At 38.1% G+C, this 12,305-nt stretch overlaps 1 protein-coding gene across 2 annotated transcripts in view; it reads right to left on the reverse strand.

The window, feature by feature from the left end:
- Positions 1–12,305, reverse strand: part of BICC1 (BicC family RNA binding protein 1) — an 89,915-nt gene that overhangs the window by 16,447 nt on the left and 61,163 nt on the right. For both annotated transcript variants that reach the window (XM_030951771.1, XM_030951772.1), the window contains exons 4-9: positions 6,602–6,681; positions 5,275–5,433; positions 4,283–4,336; positions 3,268–3,462; positions 2,100–2,351; positions 781–912 (exon numbers count right to left, since the gene is read on the reverse strand). In XM_030951771.1, the coding sequence (XP_030807631.1) occupies positions 781–912; positions 2,100–2,351; positions 3,268–3,462; positions 4,283–4,336; positions 5,275–5,433; positions 6,602–6,681 (872 nt within the window). The remainder of the gene's footprint in view (positions 1–780; positions 913–2,099; positions 2,352–3,267; positions 3,463–4,282; positions 4,337–5,274; positions 5,434–6,601; positions 6,682–12,305) is intronic.

The raw sequence follows: 12,305 nt of genomic DNA on the forward strand, positions 1-12,305 counted from the left end.
CAACCACAGCAGCGCGAGAGAGCATGAGCTAACATCCATTAGCAACTATTTAAATTCAGGGGTGTGAAGTTCAGGAGAGCAAGACTAAGGATTCCACAAGGATTTGCAATGAGAATGATGGAACACCTCTCTAAGAAAATTAATTACTATAGTACCTTGGTGCTACCTGGTAGACCAAGTGTTAAGCACCTCAAGAGCGAGATAACTGAATCAATAATTAATATCTTCTCTTTTACCTTTCACTTTTTGTCCACCTTGAAGTGGACAAAACCCCAACTGTTCATTTAAATTTACCCATTAAATTCATAGCTCTCTGAGAATAAGTTTCTGGAAAATTAAATTACAAAACCCAATTGCTTCTTGTACATTTTCTACAGGATGTTTCTTTGTATTGATTAAATATATCCCTACACAGGGAAGCTCACATACTGACACAATGGAATGATCATTTAAAATTTTAGAACTTTTGTCTGCTTTGGCATTTTATACAACACAGAGTCCCCTATCTACACTGGCCTAATATTTTACAATAAACACCTCCTACTTTATCAATGTATTCTATACAAAAGCTAATTTCTTTATTATTAAGCATTTAATGAAAGTCAAATCACCCCAAAGCAGAGCTGCTGCATCATTTAAATTGGTATTTCAAGTAGAAAATACAAACGACTTTCACAAGTTTATGATCTGTTAAACTGGGGGGAAAGAGCACACATCAACTCATCAGCTGGAAAACTTTGCCATGAAAGTCTAAAAGGAAAATATTAGCTTTGCACAAACCTTGCTTGGTTGTTTTGGCTTAGGCTTAATGCTTATGAAGACATCTAACTGCTCCATTAGCTGTGTTATAAACTGTGGTTCTACTTCAATTTCTTCCTTCATATCAAACATGAGCACAAGGGGAAGGCAACCCTGAAAAGGAAGGCACAAAAAATTCCTAGCACTCTTAACTGGACATTTGCCCATAAAAATGGTAGCAATAAACTGAACTACAGACATTGTAACATTTATACACCATGATGTAAGGAAATTTCTGTAAGTTCTGAAAAAATAGCAAAGATGACATTTTAGGGAAAGCCATTTCCTTGTATGCAAGAATACAGGTGTATCTTCCTGTCCCAGGACTCTGAACAAAGAGATTGGTAGCACAAGGGTGAAATGATTCACTCAATATTTGACATTCCAATCGGCACAGTCTTGTCTGGAAATGATGGCAGGACACCCATACTAAAAGCCTCCTGTTAAACTGTATGAAATAAGGAAAAACACTTGTAAAAAAATCTCTAATTTGGCATTGCCTAAGTCTTAACTTTTACTTTTCTCTTCTCCATTCTAGATCAGCTACATAAATATTTTCTAGTGATATGGATAACATCTGTTACACACTTGAAATACTAAAGTTAGAGTAAAAACCCCAAAAACTGAATGGTCCAGTCCTCACACATTTTGTCCCTCAATATTCACATACATGAAAAATGTGTACATACTTTAGTACTAAAATAATGGCTAAAGGCTGCTGTGAAGTGTAAAGACCAATATAACAAAAATCTCCACAAATAATGATATTCACCACCAGAGCTATGTTTATAAAAGGCCTTATAGAATTGTGGCTGTGGTACAATAAAGAATGTAAGACATCAAAACAAGTAATTATTTCCTATGGTTTCCCAATTTCATTGAACACTTGCCTACATGGGAACTAAGGAATTCCTGACATTTCCCTCACAAGAAACCTAATTACCTGACAAACATAGAAAAGACAGGTTGGCAAAATAAAACACAACGCATCACCCAACACCCACAGAATATTTCAGAAAACTGCCTCTACTCAGAGGCATATTGTTGTAAATTTAAATTACTTATGTCGGATTTATATTAAAAAGGTTATTTTTCAAGTCATGTTACCAGAGATTACAAATATCTTCAATAACTACAAACAGTGACAAAAGCCTGACAAAAATTGTATCAGCTGTTTGCAGTGTAACAGCATTCATTCCTCTCTCAGGCTAATTTACATGTGACCTGTAAACACATGCAGAGCAAGCATATTTTCTACGATCTGGCAATTTTTTCACACAAGCCTCACTGGAAGTATTTACCATGAGATATTGCCTGGCAAGACAGACAGACTCAATTGTGCCCTGGAGGTAGACAGTGGATTTCTTCTGTGGGTTACTGGGGTCAGGGAAGTGGATCTGAGCACCAGTCCTCTGCATGATATGTTTGATGTTGCTGCCGTTGCGGCCCATCATAAAGAGATGATGCTGTGCTGCGATGTCCAGCTGCGTGCTCACAGGGATTGCAGAGGCCAGGCTCCCAGCCAGGTGTTCCAAGAGCATGGCTGTTCCTTCCTGGGGGGAAATGGGAGAAACCAGTGAAACAGGGCTCACAGACACACAAAAGGACAACTCAGACTGCTTTCTTTTTTGTCATGCACTCCATAGGCAAATAAGAAAACGCTGTTGATTTAAAACCACGATCGATTTGTTAAAGGTAACAAAACTCTGCCCACTACTTCCATTTTATGGCCAAATGCAGCATTTAATTGCCACTCTGTAACAGGCAGTAAGACAATGCCACATGGATTGGTCCCAACAGGCCTTTTGTGGCCACAAAGGCAGTCAGAAAGTCAACAGAGATTTGTCTGGGTAGGTACACTTGCAAAACTTTCCTCTCGATGGTGGGCTCAGATGTTCTTACTGGCTTGAGATCCACCCATCTGGGACTGTATCAATCTCTCCTACTGCCAGTTCCTACCAAGAACACTTTTTTACTTTATTAAGATGAACAGGCTCCTGGCAGCTCCTTGCCTTGGCTGTCAAATTCACACCTCCAAGTGCTGGATTCAGTTTTATTGACTGATTGGGCAGCTCTCAAGGTTATATATTTGTTTGCGTGTTGAGAAGAGCTCAGCACGAACAATTTGAGATGGGAAATGTATTTTGTGGTTTTTGTTTGCATTGTTTTTGAATTAAAAGATGGGTAAGACCAGCACGTATTCCAGAATTGCTGAAAACCTGAGCAAGTGTGCAGGAGGTGAACACTGGATTAAAACCTCACCACCAACAATGCTAACTTCTAAACTTACAACTATTTTCTATGCATTTTTACATTTCACCTGTATAAGTTAAGTATAGAAAAACTCAGACCCTCAGGGCTAGCAAGCAATTATACAATAACATGTGCTGATGAGGCAAGATATACCATCTTAGGCACATATGTTATAAATATATGACATTCAGAAACCCTCTTAGGAGCAGAGATTACCTTCACAGCACTAGTGTTGTTTTGTGACCCTCTGACAATGACTGTAGCACCATACATTCGAGAGCGTTGTTTGAAGGAAACTGAAATGTTGTATGTCTGACACACGTGCTGAATGGTTGGAGAATTAGGATCTGGGATGGGTTGGAGAATTCCAGCAATAGGCAATTCAAACATGAGTACCAATGGAAGCAGCTCCTACAACAGCAATGAAGAGGAGATATTGAAAACCAGATCCATACTCAGACTACAACAATTTTATTCCTCAGTCATGATGTACTGGTCAGTGGTGATTTAACTGACAAAACACATCCTCTGCCCAGAGCTCATGGATAAAAATATACTGTCACTTGGAAAAAGGCACCTCTTTTTTCCAGGAATACTAGAGCAGGTTTTTTTTTGCAGAGGCTTTTTTGAATTTTGTTTGGTTGATTTTTTTTTCTCCAAAATAGCAGGAGTATGTGGAATAAGGTTGTGTGACACATCTGGCTCAAAAATTGCTGTAAGCTTCTGGTAATTTATTTGATTTTTCATTATCCATGCCAAAATACACATAAGACTTGAAACTATAAGGAAAAGATAGAAACTAGCTACAAGTGGAGAATGACACTGAATTATTTACACAAATTATACATAAAAATGGTTAAAATGTGAGAAGCAGAAATTGCCTTTCCCAAGTCAGATTCACACAGGATGCCTGAGCTTCCACAGGCCATCTGTGGTAGGTAAGTTAAGATATAATTTTCTACACAGTATGGAATTAATTTACATCTTGCTTTGAGTGTAGACTTCGTGTTCAAGACCCACTTTGGGCCAATTAAAAATTCAGCCAGAATGTGAATCACTGTTATAATATCCTTGGCAGATTTCTCATATGGATACTCACATTTGTTCCTACACTTCTGCTGTCACCAGACAGAGGCAGACAAGGGTTCTCAAAACTAGAGTTGTCAAAACTAAGCATTTTTCCCCCTGGCAGGTGTTTTTAGGGGTACACTACACTGAGCTAGAGCATTACCCGAATTCTGACTCTTGCAGACTCCACTCCAGCTGGCTGTCCTGCAATAGACACCTGGAAGAGCAAGAATGTGAAAAACATTGGATCATATTTTCAAGGGAGGCATGGAGAAGTTATTCAGATAGCTGTGCTCTCCTTAAAAAAAATCTAAGAAAAAAATCAACACATTTCACACTTGCTGACATCCTAATTGTTCTCTAAACACTAGCTGAGAACTATAGCCAATATTAAAAAAAAAGTTTCAGCATCTTAGGTTATATATATTTCAGCAACTAGAAAAAAAAAGGATACATCAAAAAATATAGTGGTTTAGGTTAAATAATGAAATTACTACTGTATACATAGGCTCAATGCTAATATTCAGACAACAGTAGATTTTCTAGAATGTTTTGAAATTACTGCATTTTGCTCGGCAGCCATTAGGATGCACAAGTGGGAATTCTAAGTACAAGGATGAGAGACTTGAAAGTAAACATTCCACCAATATTAGCACTAGAAAAGATGAACAGTTCAGGCTCAATGATTTATTCTAATGAATTTGAACTCTTACAATAGGACATTCATTTCTGCTGGCTATTTGCTAAGTTTAGTCTTCAACAAAGTTACACCATAAGCAAAAAGCACCAAAAAATCAATCAATATGCTGAATAAGTCATTGTGTTGAACAGGGAAAAAAAATTACAAAAGCAGATTTTTTCATACCACTTCTCTACCATTCACACTAAGTTGCTGACTTCTGTATGCGCAAAGTAATTTTAGCTTAAAAAAATTAAAATGATTCATGAGCCATCACAAATTGTTTCCATCTGTTTTTAAAGATTTGCTCACTTAGGAAGCTCTGTAATTTCCACACAGTGTAAAAACCAAAAATCTTTTTCCCTGAATATGAACACACCATCCCCAAAAAACCCATACTGATGAGAGAAGTTTAGAAATGTTTTATACTCTCAGGAATTACAGCACAAACGAGCTCAGTATTAAACAACACTTACTTGGTTGCTTTTCTCTGCTTGATTGTTCCTATTTGAGTCTGGAAAATGGATATGGCATCCCGTTTCCTCCATCACTTTTTTAATATTATTGCCACCTTTACCTATCACATGAGAATGTTCTGTATGTGAAACATCCATCTTCAAGGTTACCCGATTGCTCTGGAAATCAAGCAGCCACAGTTTGACTTGGCCACAGCAGAACCCCAGTATTTGAGTTTTTAAGAGTATATAACTTCAAGAATGACATCAAAATTGTATTTCCAAAGTATTTTTGCTATTACTTAACTTATACTCAAGGATGATGTTTTTAATAGGAATCAGTTGGATGTTAATTTGGTCTTGTTTACTTTCTAGTGAGGAAATAAATAGTGGAGATAAAAAATACTCCAAAGATACATCTTCAAAAACAACTAATGCTTTTAAAATACCCTTGAACTTTCATCAATTGTGACTTAAATGTCCTTTTGCAATTTATTCTGATTCCTTTTAATTCCGTGTTCTTTCAACTGAAGTCACACACCCCTATTTGATCTGAAAGGAATACATTATGAAGACTTTGCAAATCAAAGCCACGGGACCAAGTAACTGTTTTTTCTTCCTTAAACAGTTTTGGTTTTTTTTTTGGTACATGAATTTTTAAAACACACAAACACTGCCTACAGCTATTCTTAAAATCTCTATTGTCAACAGCTCACAATAATGTTGTTAATAGTTATTTAAAAAGTGGTGCTTATCACTCGAGTGCTCCTCTTGGCAAGCTGCTCAGAGAGCCAGGAAGGTGCCATACAAGTACACAGGAGCCATACACACTGCCCCAAAAGAGCTGCTGCTGAATGAAAATAATATCTGATGAACAGAAGAGACCCCAGCCAAAATCTAGATGTTTTAGAAATTCTGGTCCTGATGTTTCAGAGTGTAAGAACAGAGTAACTGTTAGACATAAAACAGCATAAATGCTCCTAAAATCAAATTTCAAACAGAAACAAAATTTTAGGTTCTCTGAAGTGGCTGCATAATCTATTGCTTGCAGTGAAGCTGTATTTCAGATTTTGAAGTAAAACCCCAATTCAGTGAACAAATCACTTATGCCTTTAGCCATATGGCAGGAAATATTTCTATATAATGGAAAAGCTGCTTCAAGCAAGTATTTTTCTCTCAAAATGTTTAAATATGTGGGAATACACCAATATCGACATCTGCGAGGCATTTATTGGAGACTTTGCTTCAGAGCTTCCATAAATACCTTCTCTTGAAATGTGCCTATTAAAGAGATCAATGTCACCACAAAATTAGGGGCTAAGGTGTCATTCTAAGAAAGTTTTCTTACTTTTGTGTCCAAGACAGACATGATTTTCTCTTTTGCTTCCTTAACGTTTTCTTTTTTTCCAGAAACTTTAATATGGGGATCTATAAAAGAAATAAGCTTGTAAGAAAAATACAGTACAATATCTATAAAAACATTTCCTCACCGCTCAAATAAATTTGAGCCCATTATTTATAATCCACTGATAAACCATACCACCAGCCTTTGGGATTCAGCTGAAGGCCAAAATGTCTTATTCCATCCCTTCAGCCCCACAATTAGGATTATCAAATGAATTTATTAAACACAAGAACCAACTTAAAATAAATAGAAATCAAATTCCAAATGTATATGACAGTATCATAAATATTGTCTGCAATGCAATTACATAGCTAAGCCACCATATTCTCTCAAACCAAAAGCAACAACAGACAACTCAAAGCTTTTGGCAGTCCACCAAACTCAAACCCTCCCTTATCATCACTTTGATATATTTAATTAGTCTCTACAAATATTCTTTGCAGTTTTAACCTGGCACTAAAGGTGTCTCCAGCCAAAGTTTTCTGACTGCAGTTATCAAATGAAATATAAATGACACTTCATTAAAGCAAATTGCTGAAATTCAAGTACATAAATTAGCAGGAACACCAGCTTATGGTGGGTTTTGCCCAGTGAGATCTAAAATATTCTTTCTACAGCCCACTTGGTTTACATGATAATTTTCAGAGCACTGCCCTTAAACAACACAAGATGTTGGGCTGAGTGATCAGGTGCAGTTCTGCATCCCATAATATACACTTGGTCAGAGAGTACAGATCCAACTTTGGAATTAAATCAAGTACCAATTACTGCAAGTGTGAAAACGACACATCAGCCAGTTTAGCAGCACCATCTGGTGTCCAGGAGCACGAAGTGCCACAGTGCAAAATTACCATCAAAACATTAAATGTAAGTTCAGTTACAGCAAACCAAGAAATGCCCAACTCCCACCCACATTTCTGTGTGCTAGAAACAAGGGTATGATATTGCAGGTGATGCCTCTTGCCCCTGCTCTTGAGCCCTCTGCCCTTCTGCAGTGCCTTTTTCTCTTGTATTACAATGAACTGCTCTTAAAACAAAAATTCTCTACCCTCTTCTGACTCTTGAATTAATGTAATTCATTATGCTAGGCAAATACATACATCTTAGGGAATATAAAAATAAATATATTCTCAATGGCAGGAGAAAACAGCTGTAACACAACAGATCTGCCTTTCCCGTCATCTGAATGATTGAAATCACTTCCCTGCTAAAGAAATGCGAAATAATACAACTTTAGGCTGTAAACCTGTTCTATTCAATTGAAAATTGAAACTCTAAGTCATGCCTGGATACTCTTTTCATTCCAACAGTAAAAATAAGCCTCTAGTCTTTACCACTGAGAAGTTCTGAGCACATTCAGCTGGGGATGCAAAAACACTGAAGGAACACAGGATTCACTGCCAAGTTTCATGAAAGTCAAGAAAAATGCAGCATTTTGAGTTCTGAGAAACAGATCTATTTTATTTTTTAAAATGGAAAAACTGTAGTCACAAAAACATGGTACGCACACAGGACTTACAGAGGCTTCAAAAATCTGCTGCTTCAGCCTTTCACAATGGAGCAAAGTCAAACAAAACCCCAACTAAACAGTCTTAAGGGCAAATTTTCTTTTCTTTTTAAAGTTGTCAGGAAGCCATGTGGCTGTAATGCATTTAAGCTGTGAATGATATTTGAAGTGGATGTTGCAGTCAGAAATTCCCAGAAGCAGATTCTAGCACACTGTCAGTGCTCCAAGCGCTCTTCATATGCAACCAGGAAAAACACAAGCCCAGACCATTACCACCACTGGGGAGCTGATTTTCACAGATTTGTAAGCATTGTATTTAAATACACGTTTTATTATATGTAGGAAAATTACCTGAAATCAAGCCTGGCATCCTATTAGTACCAAAGGAGATTACTATCATTTCATAATATTATTTGCTCACTCATGAGTGAAAATACAGTTTAGAATACCTATTTTTTCCATTTCTCATCTCAGTTGGAGACTTTTCTGTTGATACTGACAGCTTCAGCCAAACATCCTGTATTTCTACATTTGGTTTTTTTAAGATGAAAAAAAAGCTCAATTGCTCAGTTTAAAAACAAAACCAAAGAAGAACCCACAAAGCAAAAAAGACTCCACTGATGCCAGTGACAACTCTAAAATGTGCTACGAAATCTTTTAATATTGGTCTTAAGTACCCTCTCCTTAATTGACTACTTCTCAAGGACACAGTGGTTGGAAATGGATATGAAGCACATCAGTATAAGTCAAAGAAATTAGATCTTCCAGAGTTGTTCACTCTTTCCTTCAGTGAAACACTAATTAAATACAACATCCTCATCAAATTTTGCCTGAAAAGAATTACTTGTAACTAAAATATTTTGAAGTGTTTGAATTGGCCTTGTATGAGTCGAAAGCACATCGAAACTATGTATGATCTGCAGAAAACGCACAGGTACCCAAATAACAATCAACAAACAGATCATTTCAGCAATCAAGTAAGAATTTAGAGAGACAATCACATCATAATAACCTGACTTTCTGTGTATTACAGAAACAAAATTTCTTGATATAGCTATGGAATCAAATAGCTCGTGTGCTTTGCAGCTGATTCCATGGATTAACAGTTACATTTAATTTAGGGAAAAAATCCTACCATGTCTTAGGCACTAAGACAAAAATCTTGGTTGGATAAAACTCTATATTTAATATTTGAGTTACCTACAGGTGTGATGGCAGCAATGCACTGTCAAAGCCCCCAGAAATCCCCATGGCACTCTCAGAAGTGTGGAGAGGATTGTCAGGCACGAAACTGAGCCAAGTGTGATGATGTCTGGAAGTGACAGTGCAGGCAAGCACAAAGCAGCCCTCCAGTGCTTACTGCCACTGGCCCATGGGGCCATGGGCATCCAGCCCTGGCTGGAGGGAAAGTACCCACTGAGCCAGGCCAAACAACTCCCCTGGCTGGGGCCACAACCACCAACTTCTGTCCAGGTGGTGCTAAGTCATCCCTCATCCCTAAGGAACACGAGGTTTGATGCCTGTTCTTACTGGGGGGGAAAAAATCACCTTGTTCATTAAGCTCCTCAATGTAACTGGGAGTATGCTCCATATAAAACTGGAGTGAGCAAAGAGCAGGTGCCTACCACAAATAAAGACATGAGACACCAAAGCTTTGCAAGCTATTTGCAAACACAGAACAAAGGTCTGTGCACTAGAAGCATATAAGGCTTTAACACTTTATTTAATGTGTAGTATCAGACCCTGGAAAAGGTTTTAAATCATAAGAAACAACATGATTAGTGTCATGCAAACTATTAAAAATGCCATTCTATAGTAATCCATCTCTTCCATCAATTTTGAAGGGCAGTATATTTTTCTTTAGGAATGGAAAAGATAAAGTTCATTTTAACAGGCCTTCCCCCCTCACTAAGAATGGAGGAATATTTACATAGAATAGAAAGCTGAAGTTACACAACAGACACTGCTGGAAATTTTTCTCAACAGTCTTCATTTTGCCAGACTCCTGCCTTCAAGTGGTCTTTTATTGCTCCTATCCTCAAATTCCTCACTCCACACTTTGGCAGAGTTTCCTCTCCCCAGTCTTTGTCCACAGCTACACCAGCAAGCCTCCAGCTTTATTGCTACTATTGTGTGTGACACTTCAGCAAACAAAACAAAATTCCTCCAAGAAAAAGCATATTTGTGCCAGTGCAAATGCATCTACACCAACTTCTCCCAGGCAAGAAATATTGCTAATAATGAAGCCATTGAACTGTGTAAGCCTCTCCTGAAATTCAAGTGTTACATTTAATGTCCAGGGCAGGTCTTCAGACTACAGCTATGCATCCAGCTTGTTTACAGGATGAACAGCCTTAGGTTAAGTAACACAAATACCAAAATACCACTACTCTAAAAATAGCCAGACAACTGGGCAACACCAGGGCAGATGACAGTCATTCTTAACGAGCCTGATTAAGATCTGAATAGCCCAAGAGTATTACAGAACTTGAGCCATTCAAACAAAAAGACAAAAGAGACCCAGAATTTTTAAGGGACAAATTATGAGAGTGTCTGTCCCAAAAGTACTAAGAAAAACACACTAGGCTATGTGAGAAGTTAAAAAGAAAAAAAAAACCCTAAACAACAAATTAACACATAGAAGTTGGTATGTTCCCATCTGAAAGGGCAAATACACTGATCACCCTACAATAAGATGAAAAAACAGACCTATAAAACAAGTGAACTAAGCAAGAAGGTCAAATAAGGCTTCCTATTAATATGGAACAAAGGATAATTAAATTGAAACAATTTACTTAAGGCCCATAAATTAAGAAATACTGTGTGTACAGTTTTAGGAGTGGACATTCCCTCACCAAAGTACATGATTGTTAATAGCCAAGAGAGTCTCAAACTATTGCCATGGAAAAGCAACATGAAGGCTAAAAGCATGGAGCAAATGCTCAGGAGTAAGGGCACATGCAAAGGAGCTTGACTGAATAATAAATTAAATTCAGCACTTGGGCACTCGGTGCTGTTGGCTTACCAGTTTAAAAGAATTCTCATCCTCTCTCCAACACAACTCAGGGCACTCACTTCTCCTCCCAGTGCCTAAACCACAGAAGGGAAAAGCTACTCGTGTACTAAGGCAGAATGCAATGAGCCATTTCCTACTGCAGACTCCTGAGTATTCTCAGAGGTATCACTCAACAACAACATGTAGTTTTTTTGTTTGGGGCTTGTCTTTTTTCTTGCTTTTTAGCTGAAGTTAGACTGCAGCATCATTTTGTCTGAACGAGACTTCACCCAGCTAACTTGGGCATGATCAAAAGCCTACTCAGAGCATCATAAACCTCAACATGGGCTGCAAGCAATTAATAGCGTCTTCAGAGGAGACATATCCTGAGGCTCTGGGCATTCTGAGGGATCTGTTTGTTGTGGACAAACAACTGATTATGAAATGTCCCTGAGAGGAGCTAGAGCCACTGCCTATATGTGAGCACACATTTGAAAGACTGTTTTCCCAGGATTTTTGCACTCTTAACTTCCCCCATTACTGGCACCTACCTACAAACCATCTTTAGAAGAATTTCTGTTCAACTCACAACATGAGAAGGAAGCTGAGAAAGAGCAAACACTTGTTGCACTGTTCTGCACGCTGTTCCCTCCAGGGAAGGCAGTTTACACAGAGCCCTTCACTCTTGTCACAGTTTGGATGCTCTCACCTGAGGAGCATTAACCACCAGAGCACTGCTTTTCAGCCCTGCTCTGTAACAACTGTGGGATGTGCAGCCAGCAATCCCCTCCTCACTTCTCTCCACTATTTATAGTGACACACTTACACACAGGCAGACATACACAGATATTCACAAAGCAGAGACTGAGTAACACACCAACCTTACACACACAGAAACCTGAAGAAATGCAGCACAGCATCTGGTAGAGCAGAGAAAAGAACCTTGTTTCTCCAAGATTTCAGTGTAGCTCAAAAGAAAATGTCAAAATCTGCAACAGGCTACTTAAAATGGCTCTCAGAGTGAAGTATCTGTTTGATGTAAGCCTCACAAATTAAAAGAAATGAGATGCACTTGTACATGAATCACAGCTGAATCCCACATTTGGATCTCCCAGCAGCTTCGAAACATCCCAGCAGAACACAGA

The sequence above is a fragment of the Camarhynchus parvulus genome, chromosome 6, assembly GCF_901933205.1.
Source record: "Camarhynchus parvulus chromosome 6, STF_HiC, whole genome shotgun sequence".
NCBI lineage: Eukaryota > Metazoa > Chordata > Aves > Passeriformes > Thraupidae > Camarhynchus > Camarhynchus parvulus.